General features: G+C 47.4%; 1 protein-coding gene and 1 long non-coding RNA gene across 5 annotated transcripts in view; one reads left to right on the plus strand and one right to left on the minus strand.

Moving 5' to 3' along the window:
* Positions 1-1,089: 1,089 nt before the first annotated feature.
* LOC118239242 lies at positions 1,090-1,920 on the minus strand. The gene is made up of 2 exons (XR_004770982.1): positions 1,588-1,920; positions 1,090-1,466 (listed from the first exon to the last, which is right to left on the minus strand). It is a non-coding gene; the product is annotated as an uncharacterized LOC118239242 (long non-coding RNA).
* Positions 1,921-2,119: 199 nt separating this feature from the next.
* Positions 2,120-19,956, plus strand: part of Tmtc1 (transmembrane O-mannosyltransferase targeting cadherins 1) — a 202,041-nt gene continuing 184,204 nt past the window's right edge. Inside the window, exons 1-2 of one of the 4 annotated variants that reach the window (XM_027430056.2) lie at positions 2,120-2,544; positions 19,636-19,813. In XM_027430056.2, the coding sequence (XP_027285857.1) occupies positions 2,246-2,544; positions 19,636-19,813 (477 nt within the window). In that variant the 5' untranslated portion in view covers positions 2,120-2,245. Of the gene's footprint in view, positions 2,545-8,833; positions 9,172-19,635; positions 19,814-19,956 lie in introns of those variants that run through there. The other 3 variants (XM_027430057.2, XM_027430055.2, XM_027430058.2) reach the window with 3 other exon arrangements.

A 19,956-nucleotide genomic window follows, 5' to 3' on the forward strand; every position in this document is an offset into this window, starting at 1 on the left:
AGGTCACTCTCCAGCAAGATCATAATCACTGACAGCTGATTTTGCTTCGCCTGGAAACCCAAACTGCCAAGATAGGGCAGGAGTGCGTAGAGGAAGTGAATTGCCGTAGAGTCCATTCTCGGAGTCTCTCTCCTGGTTTTAGGGTATTGTGCCTAGATAGCTCTTGTTCGTCACACACACACTCACCTATCACCAGTGACCATTTCCACAGGGCACTGTTACTGTTTGGCTGTTCTAGAGAGCCAGTTATGGTCGGGAAATGTCCCTCTTGTATTGTTTACCACTCCCAACACACATAGTCAATCTGTCTCTCACACACAGACTCTACCACACACACCAGTCAGTTTCTCTCACACACACAGTCTCTCACATAATACACATACTGTCTCTTATACACAGATACAAGTCAGTCTGTCTCACACATGGTCTCTCTCTCTCTCTCTCTCTCTCTCTCTCTCTCTCTCTCTCTCTCAGACACACATGCGAGAACGTGCCCACGCGCCGCGCGGCGCGCGCGCGCGCGCGCGCGCGCGCGCACACACACACACACACACACACAGAATGCTTGAGTAGCTTTATGCCTCTTCCCTTCCTTAGCACAGTGTGTACCAGGTAAATCCATTTTTTAAAAATTACTATGGAGGAAGCAAAAGACACAAGTGTGTGGGGTCTGGCTAGGGCAGACATTGAGGTTTAGATGTTCTGGGAAAGCTGTCACCAGGACTCAGGATTTCAACTTTGCTTCTCTCTCATGAATTTTAATTCACCAAGAAAACAAATAATAAATAAAACATCAAAAGAGGCAAAATGGGTCAGGTCTTGGACTGTCTTCCTGTTAATCTGGGAACTGCTGAATTAAGTGCTCAGGTGTTAAAAATTAAGGAGCCATTGGGAAGCACAAAGAACAAATTCTCCTTTATGTTTCAAATTTCTTTTCTTAAGTTTCTTATTGGTTGTTGTTTGTCGGTTTGTTTTAATGGTGACTTTATTTTGGTCTGGATGTATAAAATCTCCGCTAACTTCAGCAATAAAGTCACGTCAATTCACAAGTGTCCTGAGAGAATTAACAGGCTTTTCAATACTAGGGAATTCAGTGTTACTCCGGAATACCTCATTTATTTACATATTGTGATTGGCATTCAAAAGTAGAACAGTTTCGGGAAAGAACAGGAAGTTTCTGAGTCAGAGGCAATGCCAGGGCGGTCAGCTGTTTTAATTTGTATTGACAGAGCCAGGGCAGCCTCGCATGCACTACCCAGGAGACAACAGTCACACTCAAGAGATCCAGTAAGACACAGGTACAAGTAGCTAGCTGGGCCAAGGAGGCTGAGGCAGGAGGATTTCCATGAGGACAGCCTGGCTTCCATAGCCATTGCCGGGCCTGCTTGGGCGACAGAGTAAGGCAGTGTCTCAAAACCAAAACCAAAAGAAAGCCAGAAGTGATGTGTTCGGCGCCTCTCTCATTGCTTAAGAGTTTAAAGGAAAAAACAAAAGGAAAAGTCAGCCGGACGGAAATAAAAATCAAACCCAGGGCTTATTCTAAGCCGCCGCCGCAGCAGCAGGAGGTAGTCCACAGCCCCAACGCACCCCCTCGACTTTGGGGAAGGGGCGGCTGTGCGCGTTCCCAGGGTTGGGGCGCAGGCAACGCGGTGGAAGGCTTCAAGCCCCGCGGGCGCTGGAGCATATCCTCGCGCTGTCCTGCGGGTGTCTAATCGCTTGTTCCTCTGGGGAGAGATGGCGTTGGGGTGCAGACAGAACACCTGCTAAGCATCCCGGCTCGCGGCCAGGAGGCGGCAGAGACCTGCCCATCCGCAGCCTAGATGGGCTGGGGACCGGTCTGGGAGAGCAACTGGGCGTACCCAGAGGGACCCCGAGTGGCCTTCACGCGTGCCCACCTCCCCCCCCCGCCCCAGCCCTGCAGCTACCCCGCTCCACCTGTGCGTGCTCTGGCCGCCTGAGATGCAGCACCCACGGGCGCAGGCCAGGTGTTAGGGACCTTGGGTCCCGGGATCCAGGAGGCGGAGGCGCGCGAGCGGGCATGCGCAGTGGGCGGAGGCGGCGGCGATGGCCTGGGGAGGCGGGGGGACCGCTGTTTATTTGCAGCTGGGCCACCGCGGCGGCGGAGCACGGGGCGCCCGGGCGGGGACAGTGGGCGCGCGATGCCCGAGCTACGCAGGCCACCGCGCGCCCGGGCCCCGGCCGGGGAGGATGCGCGCCACGCGGGAGCGGCCGTGCGGGCTGCGCGATGCTGGTGACCCGCGGGGACCGCGGCGGCGGGGAGCGCGCGCCCTCGCGGCGCCCGCGCTGCGGGCTGGTTCCGGCCGGGGCCGCGGCGCTGCTAGCCGGGGCCAGCTGCTTGTGCTACGGACGCTCGCTGCGGGGCGAGTTTGTGCACGACGACGTGTGGGCGATCGTGAACAACCCCGACGTGCGGCCCGGGACCCCGCTGCGCTGGGCCGTTTTCGCGAACGACTTCTGGGGCAAGGGCCTGGCGGACAGCACCAGCCACAAGTCCTATCGGCCGCTGTGCGTGCTGTCCTTCAGGTGAGCCCCGTGTGCCCTGGGGTCTGGACACGGAGAAGGGGTGGCACTACGGGGGCACTTCTGACGGATCCATCCGTACCCCCTCTAGGGTGTCCTCCCCTTTCAGCTCTGTCCTCCTGACTGTACCCGAGATCGTTTTGCCATCAGCCCGATCCTCTCCGCTTTTCCTCGTGTTCTCCCTGCTCAGTCTGGTCCTCTAGGGTCTACGTTTGCTCCTCCCTGCTCAGCTCTGTTCTCCTGGCTCTGCCCCATGTCCCCTGGGCTCTGTGCTTGGTGTCCCTGGTTCTGTCTTCAGTACCTTCTACTTGGCTCTGGGTCCTCCCGGCTCTGACTAATGTTCCGTCAGCGAAGCCCCGGCTTCTCTCTGACAGAGGTTCTCGGCAATCTGCCCCAGGACCTCTTCTTCCCTCCGCCTGGATCCTCCCGGTTCTGGCCCTGATCCTGTTGCGCCAAGCTCTGTCCGGAGTCCTCCTGGCTCTGCCTCTGGTTCTTTGCCAGGGTTCTCAACCCTGTACCGTTTTCTTCTGGCTCTGTCTTGGGTTCTCTCCGCGCTACTCAGGGACCTCCCCGCTCTGCCTTGGTCCTCCCAGCTAAGCCTAGGTTCTCCCGCGCTTCCTGGCCCCTAGGGCTCGGGCTGCGGAGTTGGGACCGAGTTTCCCCAGAGTCTGGGCTCTCCCTGCTAGGTTCCTGGGGGTTTAGGGCTGGTGGATCTGACTTCTCACCGTACCCTTCCCTATCCTTCCCGGTCTTCTCATGGAGACCGGCCGGTTCCAGAGGGCAGCGATGCTCCAAGCTATTGCTTCTCCCGGGAGCGGGGGTGTTGGACTGTTGGGCAGATGAGGAGTGGAGGGAACAGGATCGGGTGGCCTAGAATATCCCTGGAGCTGCCAGGCTATGAGTGTTCCAGCAGAAGCTGGGGAGAGGGGTTAGGTACCCTAGTCTGAGTACCAGGCTTTGTGTACTGGGCCGCTGATAGCCTCCCTAACCCGAACATCTCCAATCCCAGCCTCCACATCCTGAAACTCCGCAACCCCAGCCTCTGAGTCCACCGTGTGGGATTCACACTGAGAACGCGCAAAGTGGTGGGGGACCTGCCTGGGGTCACAGAGAAACCTTTGCCTAGCTCCGGAATCATGACTCGGCGTTTCTGGTGTGAAGTAGTGGATCCGGACGCGTTTGTAGGATGGGGTGTCCGCTTGGATTTAGAATTCTGGGGAAAGGACGAGTTGGAGTCTTAAGAGGTGAACGCCATTCAGTGTAACTTGACTCCGCCTTTGAGCTGGTGTGAGTGAGTAGCACAGAACAGCTCACAGGGTATTAGTCCCATATTAACCTGCTTTCTAATTCTTGTCATCCGAACCATAGTTCGTGGCACTAATCTCTGGGAACAGTTGGCAAAGTGTAACAGCGTGGGCCTTCAGGCCCAGGGCTTTGGAGAGGTGGCCCCATGACTTAGAAAAAGAAGCCTGGCAGTTGGCTTTTCACGTAGTTTTTTCAAATAAACTAATGTTTTAAAGAGGGCAAGAAAATAACACATCTGACTCCCAAGGGGATGTATTATAAACATTTATCTTTGGAATGTTGTGTTGGTTTTCAACCCAAGGATAGCCTTAGCTGCAGTTTCTCCACCTTTTTAATTTTCCAAGTGTGTGTGTTTTTTTAATCTTAAAAATAGGAATGCTTCCTTTTACACTTGGTGGGCTTTCATGGAATGGGTGAGGCTGTTGATTAATTTGAAGGTGTGTAAGCTCACAACACTCCAGACTTTTTACAGCCCTGGTCCCTGGCTGGAGCAGTTTCCATTTAAAGGGCCAGGGTTGGATGCCTGCTGGAGGATGGGTGTAAGTGCAAGGTGCTGGCTGTCCAAGTGTTTTTAATAGTTCCTAATAGGAGTTCTGCCTTGGCAGAGGAGGAAGGAGGGAGAACTGTGTAGCAACTCCACCTTGATATCACTAGCTTGACTTCACACACACACACACACACACACACACACACACACACACACACACACACACACACACACACTCTGTGGGAGGTGTTAGTGAAGAAGGGGAAATTGGCTGGGTTGATAGGCAGGGGTGGCAGAGTAGGGAAAGGAGGAATATACAAAGTCTTTGGGGTATTCATTGTTTATGCACAGCAGTTTGAAGTCAAAGACATTGCTCTTTGATGTGGGTTGCTTTAAGAGTGCTGGCTAGGTTTGTTTGTTTGTTTTGTTTTTGTTTGTATGGTTTTTTTTATCAACTTGACACAAGCTAGAGTCATCTAGGAAGACGGGGGAAGCTCAATTGAGAAAATGATGCCCCCATCAGATTGGTCTAAGCCTGTGTGGACATTTCCCTGGTTAACGATTGATGTGGGAGGGCCTGGCCCACTGTGGGTAGGGCCTCTCCTGGGCAGGTGGTCATAGGTTGTAAAAGGAAGCAGGCTGAGCAAGCCAGTAGTCAGTGTTCATCCATGTCTTTGCATGTTCCTGCCTTGACTTCCCTAAATGATGGAGCTGTGGTTCAGACGTGTAAGACAAATAAACCCCTTTCTCCCTAGGTTGTTCTAGGTTGTGGTGTTTATCACAGCAATAAAAAGCAAGTAGAAATACAGCGAGTCCTCTTTTTTTTTTTTTTTTTTTAATGGACCAATTGAATTGTGAGTCTAGAGATCGACTAGGTGTGACTCGGAATAAGTTACCTTATCTGTAAGAGAAAGCAGACCAGTCCTGTTCCACATGGTCAGTTTCAATCAGAGTAGCTACCTCTTCAGTAGTCAGTGAGGTGCCCCCCCCATATTCTAGTACAGTCACATGAACTGAAGGCCCTTGAATCTTCAGACACTTTTAATAGTTTTCATCCCTTTCCCATTCCTCCTGTTTTTGTTTTGTTTGTTTTGCTTTCCTTTGTTTGTTTCGTGAAACAGGCTTTCCCTCCATATCCTGGGCTAGCTTGGGATTCACTATGTAGCCCAGGATAGTTCTTTACTCATGGTAGGTCTTGTGCCTTGGCCTCCCGAGTGTTGAGATTACAGATTCAGTGAGCTGCCGTGTCTAGTTAGGTCTGTATTGCTTGAGCCTGCAAGAAGGGATGGAAAACTACTTTGATCATTTGGTATGACTCAAGCATTGGCCTAGTGTCCTGACTGTTTTTTGTGTCAACTTGGAACGAGCTAGAGTCATCTATGAGGAGAGAACTTCAATTGAGAAAATGCCTTCCGAATATGGGGCTGTAGGCAAGCCAGAAAGGCATTTTCTTAATTAGTGATTGATTGATACAGGAGTACCCAGCCCATTGTGGGTGTTGCCACCTCCGGGCTAGTGGTCCTGGGTACTAGGAAATAACACTGATATAATGTGTGGGACCCCTCTCCCCCCTAGATTTAACCAGCTTTTTCATAACTATTTTATTTATCTTGGTGTCTATTTAGTTCTCTGCAGTTTTATGCCAGGTGTCAATTTCTGAGATTCTACTGTAGTTACAAAGCCTAGGACACATTCATCACATGGACTCTACACTTCTTGCTCATGATAGCAACCACCCAAGCTCTAGCGTCTAATCCACAAACTCCCACCCTGACCATGACAACCACTAAGTCTCCATCTCTATAATTTTATCATTTTGATGTTATGTAACCAGAATTGCTCAGCATACACTTTATTGAGATTTTTTTTTTATCTTAGCATTTCTCTGGAGCTTCATTCAGGTGCTTGTGTGCAACGAAGAGTTCATTCCCTTTCGCTTCTGAGCGACCGTCTATTCTATAAACCACCCAAAGTTTATTCGATCATAGACTCCCAAGTCAAAATATAAACCCTTTTCTTTCTTTTTGTTTAGAAAGTTTATATTCTTGATATATTAAATGTATGTCACATACTGAGATAGAAACTGTCTTCAGAACAGCATAACCAATTTATACATAATTCTTTTGTTGGGCAAATGCTTGTGTATAAAGAATAACAGCCACGCTGTTATTAATAAAGAGCCTTTCATGCTTCTCACATAAAAAGAAAGGTGAAGTTGGCTGAGGAAAAGGTTACCAGATCATATTAGCTGTAGAGTCTACAGCCGTGAAACAAGGTGTGACAGGATTGTCTACTCTATCACTTTAGCTCTCTTGTAACTGTTTCTAGAACCCCTTTCCCAGGGTGTGTTGCAGAGGTTTCTTTGTCCAGCCAGGTCCCGTCACTTCAGCCTCAAATGAACACACAGAGACACTGTATTAATTATAAACTGTTGGCCAATAGCTAGGGCTTCTTATTGGCTATCTCTGTCTTAATTATTAACCCATAACTACTAATCTATGTATTTCTACATGGCCTTATCTTATTGGAGAACAACTGGTGTGTCCAATCCTCCCAGTTCCTCCATGGTGTCTCTTCTGCCTACCCTTCCCAGAATTCTCCTCGTCTCCTAGTCCTGCCCAGCTTCCTGCCTCTACTGGCTATTGGCCAAGCAGTGTTTTATTCATCAGCCAATAAGAGAGACATATTTACAGAAGGACATACCTCATCAAGGGTGGCTCTGCATTAGGGCTGACCCCAGGAGACATTTCTGAGAGGTTTGAAAGGTAGAGATGAAGCAGCTGTGATCAGGCTGAGAAGATTGGTGTAGGTTTTGGGGGCTGTGGAATCCTATGCAGATTCAGCAGGAAGTTTTGGCTGTTCATGGTGACAGCAGTAGCTCAGGTCACACACAGGCCTCCAGTCTCCCCTGAGCTCTTCCTCAGTTGCCAGGGTGTCTGCACAGCTGTGAGAAACTGGAGTGGAAGAGTCGGGCCTTCTACAGGTTCACCTTGTCAAGGTGGAGAGACAGTGTACTGTAGCATAGTGTGTCTCTGGTTCTAACTCATTCTTGCTTTCCCTACTTCCTTTTTCACTGACCTCTCTTCCCCACTGGCTGTTTTGTTGGCTTCCAAACCCAAACATCACACTTGCGTAGATGAGGTAATGGTGACCTGTCACATGACTATAGTAAATGTTTTTTTTTTTTTTTTTCCAGATTACTCCTGGGGGTTCTGCCTAAGTGTTGCAAACAGTCACCTCTGCCCCTTGAATTGCTCAGTCTTGTCTTAGGCTCGTGAACAAGGACAGGCAGGAATATTTTTATTAAATATATTTAATGGGGGAGGGGGACATTACACAGTTTCCACTGGCTTGTGTCCTGTACCTTCAGTGTATTCACCCCATACCTTTCCCTTTCTTCTGGCTGCCTCTCCCCCTTGTCCCTTACGGGCTTCTCCAGACAGTGTCACCTCTACCTGCATGTTATATGTGTGAGTGTGTGCACGCGCATGTGTATATTATATATATGGTTTTATATCTATATAAAAGATATACAAGAGGAAACATCTGGTATTTGCCTTTTCTGGTCTCCAGTTGCCTCCATTTTACTGTGAAGGACACAGTGTCACTTCGCTCCCTGGTCATGGCCTCTGAAATCAGGAGGAATTGCATTAAACTTCTCTGTAGACACTGAACTGAAACAGAACCGATGGCTACAGTGCCCGCAACTCCCCCTTGAAAAACTGCCTTGATTGATTTAAGAGGTACTTAGTGTTTTCATTTTACTCCTTTCCCCTTTCCTCTTGGGGAGAGGTTCCTGTGGAAATTTCCATTCAGCCAGTGAGTGGAGCCTGATTCAACAATGAACCAACCCGTGGTCTTCTGCGCTAAAGATGGGGAAGCTGAGGCTGATTACAGGACCTTAAACTCACGGTTTTTCTTTCCATGTTTAGGCTATTAGATCATTGTTTGCTATAAAGTTTTACTGAATGCCTCTGAAGCTAACATAAATCATAAGAGTGACGTGGGTGGCTTAAATGTCAGAGCTAAAAAATAGAAAATGTTAATCTGTGTGGCTGTGGGGACCTGTGATGCTTTAATGTTTGGTAATGAGAGATTTTACCAGTTCTCATCTTTTAGTCAGAGCCTTCTGCCAGCTCTGAGATTGTGCAAGCATTGGCTTCCATGGCTTATACCTGAGAGCCCTGAAATGTTCATTTGGGTCTGCCTCTGCTGATCTGACTTCCTTGAGGCCTCTGTCTCTCTGGACTGCTTTCTATATACTCTAGAACAGTGAGTAAAGATGGCCTGGGATACTTGGTTAAGGTGCCCAGACATTCTATGATGGTCACACAGGCAAGGGAAAAAAAAGATTTGAAGGGAGTAAAATCTCTATGGGAAAAATAATTTTTTTAAAAATGAAATTTCTGTATTAAACTAAGAGATCCCTGGAGGTAGAGATTGTGATTGTGGTCTCATAGGTTAGTCTAGACCTCAGTCTGGTTGTATAGGAAGAGTAGGAAAGGAGAGAAACCCAGTTTTGGATTGTAGGGTTTTTCTCCAAATTTCTCCCTGAAGGAAATCATAGGATTTTCTCAAAAAGCAGTCTGTTTTTATCAACAAATGTCTTTCTATTTTCCTTGCAGCCACACACTTATTTTTTTCCAGACTTTGAGTCTAGCCCTTGCTCTTTATGAGGACTGAGGAATGTTTGGTCATGCCAAAGGAATGGTAATGTGTCTCTTCCCACTGATAAGACATGGTGGCTTCTGCCTGCAAAGTTCTGGACTCCTGCCTCCCACGCCGATGTCTAGGCTGTCATTTCCACCCAGTACCCTGGAGACCTGGCTTCTTCACAGGTCAGATTTGCTGCTGCTGAGGGCCTCTGCGCTGGGCAGTCTTCTTTGGAAAAGCCCTTCCCTAAGCTGCACAGGGCTGGCTTTCTCTGTACCTTCAGTATTTGCTGAGACATTACTTTGTCATGGGGGCCTGCCCAGGACTCCTGTCTGAACCTTCTCAACGTTTCACCTTTACTTTCTTACTCTGATCTGTTAGTCGCTTTTCCAGCACTGTGACAGAATACCTGAGAGTAGCTTAAGGAAGGAAAGTCTTATTTTATCTCACAGTTCTAGTCTATGGTTGGCTGGCTCTGTGGTTTCTGGGGCTATGGTGAAGTACAGCAGAAGGCTTGACAGAGCCGAGCTGCTACCTCATTTAGCAGGAAGCTGAGAGTGAGATAGAGAGGAGCCCAGGACCAGATGGAACTGCCAAGAACCCCATGCCCGGTGATCAACTTCTCCAGCTAGGCTCAACCTCTCTATAACACTATCGAATTACTAGTCCAACACCAGAAAATCCATGCTTAGGTCAGAGCCCTCATGATACAAACACCTCCCAGTGGTTTGGTCCACCATCTAGGGACCAAACACTCAACACAAGAACCTTTTGAGAGGCTGTTCTCATCCAAACCCTCTATAACCCCCACTGCTATCTGATATCATTCTGTTGTTGTTGTTGCTGGTTTCAGTGTTCTGCCACTGCTCTGTGAGCTGTCTATAACATGTAGCGCTTTACTTGGTTTGCAAAGTAGGACTTAGAATTAGACATGGAATCCTCTTTGCGTAGGAGATCTGCTTGGTTTCTGTCTTATTTAAAGGCTTTTGTTTTAAGTGTGTGTGTGTATGTTTATATGTGTATGTGTGTGCATCTGTGTGTCTCTGTGTTTATGTGTGTCTCAGTGTGTGTATATCTGTGTGTATTTGTGTGTCTGTGTATGTGTGTGTTTGTGTTTGTGTGTCTCTGTGTATGTGTATGTATGTGTGTGTGTGTTTGTGTCTGTGAGTGTTTTTCTGTGTGTATGTGTATGTATGGATATGTGTCTGTGTTTGTATCTGGGTGTACATGTGTGTGTCTGTGTCTATGTGTGTGTGTCTGTGTCTTTATGTGTGTATGTATATGTCTGTGTGTGTGTTTATATCTGTGTGTGTCTCTCAGTATCTCTCAGTGTGTGTATGTCTCTGTGTGTCTCTGTCTGTGTGTGTGTATTTGTGTGTCTGTGTGTGTGTTTGTGTCTGTATGTCTCTGTATGTGTGTGTGCCTGTGTGTCTTGTCTGTTTGGTGTGTGTGTGTATGTGTTTGTGTGTGTGCATATATGTGTCTGTGTATGTATGTATGTCTGTGTACATATGCACTGGGGCACAGCACCTGTAGAGATCATAACAGGTAGCCAGATCTCCCTGCAGTGATAGATTGTGAACTGCCTAATTGGGAACCCAACTCAGGTTCTCCAGAAAAGCAGCCAAGTACTCTTAGCCACTGAGCCATCTCTCCAGCCCAGTTTTCTGTCTTAATTTACCTTTCTCCCTCCTCTCTCAAAGAGAAAAGTGGAAGCAGAAGGGGGATTTCCTTGGACATTGCAGAGGATCTCTGAGGGTCCTGTGTACTGAAGGTCAAGGGCAGCCTTGACTATAGAAGGATGATTGTGGCTCACAGTTATAATGTTGAGAGAATGACAATCTTTAGTCTGGCACCATCTCCCCCCCACACCCCAGGATGCCACTGAAGCACAGATAGTTGCAGAAAGCATGTTGCAAGTTCCAGACAGGAGGCAGGAGGCTGGGGCAAAGCCCAGAAGGGGGTTCTCCTCCCCTCTCCCCTTTGGGGGCTTAAGATCCATTCATAACAACACCTTGCTTTCTATAATCAAATGGAGCACAAGGACCTCAGAGTCTTGTCGAAGGAACTAGCCTATCCAGCGATCTAGATTTCATCTGGTGTTTGCTTTGTGTTCCTTCAGAGAAACCTTCTTTCTAAACTCTTGGGATTTCTCAATGTAAGGAATTTCATATGCTTCAGGGTGGACTCATGGTTCACCATGCTTGAGGAGCAAGTGACGAAATAAAGACCGGTTATGATTAAAGGGATGGGCTTTGAGCTGTGTGATATTTGCTCTACCCTCCCATTTGAAGAGGGAAATGGGATTGAAGTCCTGTGTCAATCAAGTGGGCCAAATAATGAAGCCCCAAATCATAAAGCCCCCATAAAACTCTGGAGCTCAGAGTTTGCTCACACTTCCAGTAGGTTCTCTGCCACCCTGATGCTCTGAGCTGGGTGCATCTTGAGGCTTGGCAAATGTGTGTGTTTAGGATTCTCCAGGCATCCTTCCAGGCGTGGCTAGCTCCCCTTGGTCCTGAGTTTTATTCTTAATACATTACTGTAGTACAGCAGTTTCCTTGGTTCTGGAAGGCCTTCTAAAGCACTGGAGAACCAGAGAGAAATGAGGAAACACTGGTTTTATAGTAACCGGTCAGAAGCACAGATGCTTTGGGGATATTTGGAGTCAGGAGTCTCAGAAGGACTCTGCTTGGCCTAGGCTATTTCCTGTAACTTTGGGTAGTCCCTGACAGAACTGCAATGTGCCCAGGTATGCTAGGGAACACACCCTTCTCAAAGAAAGCATCTGCAAAATTAACAGTGTAGTTACTACTGCCACTAAGATATGTGACATTGGGCTCTTCTAGTTATTTGCTGATTCTCTCTTTCCTGTGTTGTCACCAGTGTTCTTGCCCAATGTCCCTCCCTTTAGTGTCCTTCCCTTTAGTATGTTATTACTCAGAATGCCAAAAAGACAGTAATGGTGGTTGGAATCTCTCCTGGGGAGTAGCTTTCTCCTGCTGAGTGAGGATGGGAGGCCCGAGCTCCAGTCAGAACTGGATTTTCTCCACACTGTGGTACCGGTCAGTTGCAGAGTTTGTTTCTTCAGATGGATGAGGTGATGATGATTTGTTGATTTGTCTAGAACTAGAAGGATGGAAGAAGAGAGCCAGAATGATCGAGCATCTATGGGACTCGCCTGAAAGGGAAAACAAGCTGAGCCAGATGTTATTTATTGGTTGATTGAGCTAAGATGAACGTGGAAACCATTCCCAAGCTTGACAACTGCAGAACGGCTAGAGGTGGCGGAAGGGAAACAACAGAAGATGGGCATGTTCTGTGTGTTGTACTGGGCTGTGGACACCCAGGAAAAAAATACCATAAATGGTGATAGAGTTGGGGTAATAGCTCAGAAGGTACAATGCTTGCCTCGCAAGCATGAAGACCCCCGAGTTCAATCTCAAAGAACCCCCCCTTTTTTTTTAAGAAAGGAGAAAAGAGAAGGAAAAGGCCAGGTATGCTTATTAGCCCAGTACTGGAAAGACAGAGACAGGTAGATCTCTGGGGCTCACTGGCTGGCAAGCTTAGCCTACGAGGCGATCTGTCTCAAAAACAAGGTGGATAGCACCTGAGGAATGACAACTGGGGTTGTTCAAATGCACACGCATCCATATCTCTCTGCATACATGTACACATGCACAAAAGAAACAATGATAAAGGGGGTACACTTACCCCCGCCCCCTTCCTGATTGAGGTTTTGTTTTTTTTGTTTTTTGTTTTTAAAGAATGCTTGCTGATGAGCACACTGAGTTTTCTGTTGAACCTGTTAGCCCCCTCTGTGCCTTCGACTGAGCTTTGAGACCCATGTCTCGTAGCCCTGCTAGTTCCCTTCCTGGGTGCAGATCTCAGGCTTCATCTCTATCTGCTCTATCCTGAGATGGGATGGGAGCTGAAGGTTGCACAAAGAAGCTCGGTGACCACTGGTAACCCCAGGAGGCCTCTGTTTAGGGAGATGAAAGTGTCACATTGTCCTTAGTACAGTGTAATTCATATTCCAGGCATCTGCAGCTGCCTGTACTGGTATCTTCTGTTCCAATACAGTCCTGCTCCCCACCCCACCACCACCCCCGCAAGAGGAGAGGGTCAAGTGGCTTCGCCTGCACCAAGGCACTAGAATGATATTATTAATGGATGACTGCAGAACAGAGACGCTGAGAGACAGTTCTGCAAGGTGACTACATATGTCTGGAGCTGCTGCCAGGGAGAGAGGCTTTCAGAGTTAGTGAAGGGATGCCGGGTTACAGGAGGCTAAGCCTCGGGGTTTGAATGCCAAACAAGGTGTCATTTCCACAACAGGCAGTAGAAACAAGTTTGGTAGTTGGACTGTGCCAGGGTTACGGGGTTGGCAGGTACTCATGCCAAGGAAGGTGAATGAAGTAGATCTGTACCAGAGAAATCCCAGGTGTGTGTGGGGGTGGGGGTGGGGGTGGGGGGTGGGTGTTGGGGCACAGGAGTAGACTGGAGCTACCACAGTGGAAAGTCCTCAACCCACCCCCACCCCATTTCTAGACCTGGCTTGTTCATGAATTTGGAGCATTCAGACTGAAGTATACCCAGGAGCCTCTGAGAATGGACTACTGTATGCCCCTCAGCACAAGTCTCTCTTTCTGGGATCCATCCTGACTGAGTTTTGTTTTTCTTCCCTTAGACCAGGGAAAGAGTTTACCTCAAGCTCCTGACTGTGAGAGGGAGGAGGCAAGGAGCTAATGCCCTTTTTGCCTTTATTCTCCTTTGGTGTCAGATTATTGGACGCTGGGACCTTTCTTGGGACCTGATGTGGCTGTCGTGGAGAACAGCCAGTCTGAGTGCTTTGAGCTCATGCCCCCTTCTCCTGGTCAGCTGTGTAGGAAGACAGCTGGCTGAAAAGAGGAAGGGGAGTCTATTAAACTGAGAGGCTTACAGACGGTCAGAGATTCCTGTTAAGATTATTTCAGAAAAAAAAAAAATGGTCCTACTGCTTGACCTAGTTCTAAATGAGAAATGAAGACTAAGCCAAATAAAATGAGAGACTCTTAGAGCTGAAAAGGAAAGATGGGATTTTCTGACTCCCAGTATAATTTAGATTCATTTGTTTACTCAACAGATTTCGTTTAGAGTCTATTATGTGCTGAATGCAATGGATTTCAGTGATGAAGAGATGTTAGCTTCTGAAATCTCTGAAAAAGTGCTCATAACTCCTGAAGACAGTTGTTAATGAGTGCCTCATGGAGGCACTGTGGGGTGACCTGGAACCTGAGACACTATTCTGGTTAGATGGTGTTCTTGGCCCCATGCTGGATGCCACCTGTAGTTGGTTTCTCATCCTACCCTCCAGTTCCCAAATAACCATTCTGAGGCTCAATATTAATTAGAATTGTAGTTTTTTAAATGTTTGCAAGCTACATTGGGGTTTTCTAGAAGCACTGAACTCATAGGATGTATGCATAGTATTTAAAAGAGTTGTTGGGTTGGGTTATGTGGGAGAGGCTAGGTAGCAAGGACCACCTCCTTGGTGGAGAAGCTGAGAACACCGTAGCTGCACAGTCCCTGAAGCTAGATGCCTTGGCAGTCCCAATGTGATGAGGCCTGGAAGGTCCCTGCAGAGCTGCTGACGCTGAATCCTCATTGGAAGGCTGAAGAAGCTACGATGTCAGCCAAGGACTCACTCAGGTAGAAGCAGAGGCTGACTAGTGCTGCCTTCTCCTTGGATCTCTTTGTGTCTTGGAGTCTCTTTTGAAAAGTGATGCCCACCTTGAGGATGAGTGTCTCCCCTCGGCCCTTTCAGGAAACAGTGCCATGGACAGGCCCCGAGTTATTTCCCCTTCGTGACTCTAAGTCCCATCAAGTTGATGACAGTCCAGACAGGCTTCTGTGCTGCTGCTTTCTCTTAGCTGAAGACTTCCTGGTTCTTTTCCTCTCAAGGTTGGAACCTCAGCTGCTGAAGGTGTCAGCTGACCCAGTCACTGAGGGGCGGAGCTTCGGTTCTTTGGTATATACAGTACCTCACGTTGTAGCTCCATGAGTTGTAATTTTGAAAATCGGAAAAAAGAGAGAAAGATGCCATGCGACAGAGCTTGGGGTGGAGGGTTTTTTTTTGTTTTGTTTTGTTTTGTTTTTTTTTTAAATTGGGGAAAGTGAAGGGGAAGAGTGGGGGAAGGGAGAGGGGAGACTGGCCTCTGGGGACAGGAGCAGCAGGAGAGAGAGAGAGAGAGAGGAGGGAGAGGGAGGGAGGAGGGAGGGAGACGGAGGAGGGAGGGAGGAGGGAGAGAGAGAGAGAGAGAGAGAGAGAGAGAGAGAGAGAGAGAGAGAGAGAGAGAGAGAGAGAGAGATGGGAGGTGGGCAGGGCCCTTTTAAAAGGGAACGTAGTGAATGTGCGCAGGCGGTGCTCTTGGTGGCTGCAGCTAAGGGCGTATCCTGTCAGGACCCCAAGGACAGGCCAGTACAGATGCCTGAATACTAGCACCATGGTCATACCTCCTTTTCTAGGAATATACTTTGTTTACTTTAAATAATAGACATTCTGACCATTTCTTTATCTCCTGTGCCATCGTAATTGAGCGGCTCTCACTAGAAGCACATTAGAAGCATGGCTAATTGTGAACATTTGCCCTAATGAAACAGGCACCCCATACCCCCATGTAGCACGTGTAGTCTGGAGTTGTCAAGTCCTCTAATATTTTGAGATAAATTAGAAATGCTTATATGTAGACATCTTAAAGAATATTGGTTGACTAAAAGATTAAAAAAGAAAATAGATATAAAGATGAAAAGAAACTATTTACTGGGGGGGGTGAAACCTGACCTGGGGGGTTTGTTTCTAATGTAATTAGATCTTGCTTCCCACCTTGGTAGACTTGGAATAAGCAATTGCATTGTCTCAATGTTTCATTCCTTCATCCATCATCTACTTCAGTATTTACTGTGTGACAGCCATGAGTGACACTTGCTCTGAGACACTGGAGAGCGACGCTGTAAGCTCCATAAGCATCACATCCCTTGCACACTGATCACATTTTTTTTTTTTACCATCTCTCTAGTTTGAGCATCCCCCATGTCCCCAAACCTACCTTCCTGAGACTCCATTTTAGAGGGCCCTCACCATCCTGGAGCTCCCTCGTGCAGGGGACCCCAGTGTCTAAGATGCTCTCTCAGCCCTGCTGCTCCACCTTGGGTACCATTGTCCTTGCCTCTCTTTTCCACTTGGAGAATGTTTTCCTTGTTGAAAGCTGTGACTTGGAAGGTCCTTCCATTGCTGGAGCTCTGCCACTGTTAGTGATCTGAGCATGCTCGTTCCTTGCTCCCACTACTCTCTGAACCCTTTAAGAGTAGACACCATATCTTCTCTTTGCATCTCTGGGCCCTGCCTCGTGTGGTTAGCACCTAGAAAAATCTTGTTGAATAAACTGAAATGATAAACTGTTGAGTTCTGTGGCTCCTTGTCTCTCTGTTGGTGATTTGTACTCTTTAGTGTCAGGAGAACATCAACTTTTTCAGGTGAAGGTAACAACCTGCTCTGGGCCATAGTATATGTACAGTTCTAATCTGGATGCAAGTATTTTGTACCCGGTGAGTTTTGGCTCCCACTGTAGTGTTGACATGAACACTTGTGGCCATGTGGCCCCTGAATCTCAGGGAGTCTTCCAGTGTACCCTTCCCCTTAAAGTAAAGACGGTGTGTAATCTTTGTAGTGTGGATTCTGGGCTGTTGGTCATGGCATTGGGCAGATCAGAGATAATACGAGGATACTGTGACAGGCACTGGAGGTCTCAGTCCTGGAGGACGTTGATGTATTAGTCTCCACTCTGTGTTGGCTGCAAATCCATCCTGGGCTGTCATGTATGCAGTAGGCAGACTTCAAGATATTTTGATGAATGTCTGTGTTAAGACATAGATGCAGAGCATCGATCACAGTCCCTCTCCTATTAAATTACCAAATTTAATCAGTTAACCCTTTCTTCTGTGCGCCTGTATTGGCTTCCAGAACCAGAAACTATTCTCTGCTTACAGACAGGCACTGTTTGGAAATTTTGCTAGCATTTTGACCGAAACTTATGCATCTCTATCTTTTCACACTTTCTAGATCTATATTTTATAAATAACATTATGAGGTGTGTGTGTGTGTGTGTGTGTGTGTGTGTGTGTGTGTGTGTGTCTGAATATGTTAGTGGAAGTCCAAGATTGATGCCGAGAATCACTCATCCTTAGTTCATTCTTCTACATTATTAAGACCCTGTCTCAGTCAAACCTAGACACCAAGGCGTGCACTGCTCCAGTCCCAGAACCCTGATGATGAGCAGTGAGGTAACAAAGAAAGGACAAATATACAAATGTGGGAACAGGAAAGCTGGGAACAGATGGGGGTGTGTTCACTGGATGGAAGCCACCCCTGGCCATCCAGAACCTCTGTATGCTTATTAGGTACAGCACCTGAGTTTGATCCTCAGGCCCACATGGTAGAAAGAGAGAACTTTATTCTCTCTTCGGGAAAGGAGGGCTCCCCTAAGAAGTCTCTATAGGTGAACATCACTTGGGTAAGGCTTGTCCATTCCCATGGGACAGAGGTATTGGAGTCCTTGGCATTGCTGTGCCCATGTCAACAATAAACAACCACTCAGGGATTCCCCTGCTTCCTACACTCAGAGCTTACCAAAGCAGCTAGTCTTGGAATCCCATCTCTACTTGCTCAAGGGAGAAAGAGTTTATTTTGGCTTACAGTTCCAGAGAGATACAGTCTACAGTGGTGGGGGAAGCATGGCAACAAGATGACTGGAGTGGGAACAGGAACATTTTCATCTTCGTATAGGAAGCAAAGTAGGAGAACAGGAAGTAAGGGAGAGTATAAATCCCTCAAATCCTTCTTTCAGGTAGGTACTTCCTCTAGCAAAGCTACGCCTCCTAACCATAACTTCCTCAAATAGTGCCACCTACTGGGGACTAGGTGTTTAAATACATGAGCCTATGGCAGTGATATTTCTCAAACCAATGCAACCAGTGACTGTGGTGTTTAGATTCATGTGTCCAAATGAAGCTTGGGATGCTTAGAGCTTTGAAGGTCCAAGCCGTGTGTGAATCAAGCTAGCTGTTTAGAATCCGCATTAAGGTGACTTGTACATTCTCGGTTGGTTGTTTAGGAAAAGAGGGTGATTTTGTAATAGGGGCAGGTCAGGAGCCCTAGGATAAAGACCTATTGTTGCTGTTTTGTTTGATGGACTGGAGAGAAGACAGCTATAGACCATCAAACTACTTACTGTGTGCACACCGCTGCTAAGGCACCCTGGATAAGAGCATTTTCTGTTTGTTTTTTGGGTAAAGGGCTTTACTCTGTAGCCCACAATGGTCTCAAATTCACACCAGTCCTTTTCCCACAGCCATTTTAGTGCTGGGATTACCAGTTTTTGCCACCATGCCTAGTAAGAGGTTTTGTTGAGAAACATTTTTTTCTTCTATAATTAATTCCTCATCAGATCTTAACCTGTAGGTAGTGACCCATTTGGTTGAATGGCACTTTCATAGGGTCACCCAAGACCATGAGAAACACGGTTCTTTACATTACAATTCTGAACAGTATCAAAATTACAGTTCTGACAGGAGGAACATTATCAAGGGGTCGAAACATTAAGAAGGCACTGATCTATAGACTTAGTTGGGGACATTACATCCTGTTATCAAAGGTGACCTTTAGATGTATCTACTCTGTGTTTTGGTGCCATGAAGATGTTTTTAATGATGTTGAACACCTGATTTCCCTTCTGTTTGTAGTTCTCTTTTAGTTGGCTTATCATAGTGTTAACAGTTAGATTCTCAGATCAGTGGGAGATTGTGTTAAAAAAACAAACCCTGTCCATCCAGATGGCTTAGAGGATGAAGGCTTGCTGCCAAGCCTGATGACCTGAGTTTGATCCTCAGGCCCACATGGTAGAAAGAGAGAACTTTATTCTCTCTTCGGGAAAGGAGGGCTCCCCTAAGTTGTCCTCTCACCTCCATGTGTGCACAGTGGCATACATGTGTGAGCACATGTGCCTACCCGCTCTATTCCTCTCCCCCAGACATGCACACAAAACAAATAGTGTGAGCAATGCTGAGACCCCAAGGTGAGCTTGCTCTTTGTGTTGTCTCAGCATTCCTAACGAGCCCTGTGTGGGGTGGCAACGAGACTCACTTCCAGATGGAGAATCTGGAAACATGGTTCCTGGTGGTACCATGGCTGAGAGCATATGTTCATGCCTGGTTCGTCCTGGCTGAGACACAGTTGCAGTCTCCTGGTTTCTGTTCATCTCCAGTGACCGGGACTTTGACACCAGTACTTGGGACTCTCCCTCTGGCTAGAAGTAAACACAAGAATAGTAGGAAAGGAGCGCTTTCCCAAGTCATGGGATGCCTGTCTGTCTGCCTTCTGTGAGGGGTCCAAGTTCCCCGAATAGCAATGTGCTGTCTCTGCATTGATTTCTGCAGATGAGCCAGTTCTGAGATAGGAAAAAGCTGGACCATCCACAAGCGTAAAGTGTTGAGAGTTACTGGAAGCTATTATCAAATAGCTTGTCTTCTTAAATGATGGATGGATCTCTTGTGCTTTTATATTGTGAGCATGACTTGCACAGACTTCTCTATTTTTAATTTTTGCTTTTTTACAGGCTAAACATATTTCTGGCTGGCATGAATCCTTTCTACTTCCATGCGGTGAATGTCATTCTACACTGCCTGGTGACCCTCGTGCTGATGTATACCTGTGATAAAACAGTCTTCAAGAATCGCGGACTGGCTTTTGTCACAGCCCTGCTCTTTGCGGTGCACCCGGTTCACACCGAGGCGGTGAGTATAGTGGACACTGTGAAATAATGGCACCTAACAGCCTAACGTCTATCTGCATATATCAGCTAAACCAACCCTCCCCCTTTCAAAACCTGTGAATTGAAAGGCCCACACCATGTTTAGCCTGACCTCTGTGCCCTTCT

Source organism: Cricetulus griseus, chromosome 8 (assembly GCF_003668045.3).
Source record: "Cricetulus griseus strain 17A/GY chromosome 8, alternate assembly CriGri-PICRH-1.0, whole genome shotgun sequence".
Classification (NCBI taxonomy): domain Eukaryota; kingdom Metazoa; phylum Chordata; class Mammalia; order Rodentia; family Cricetidae; genus Cricetulus; species Cricetulus griseus.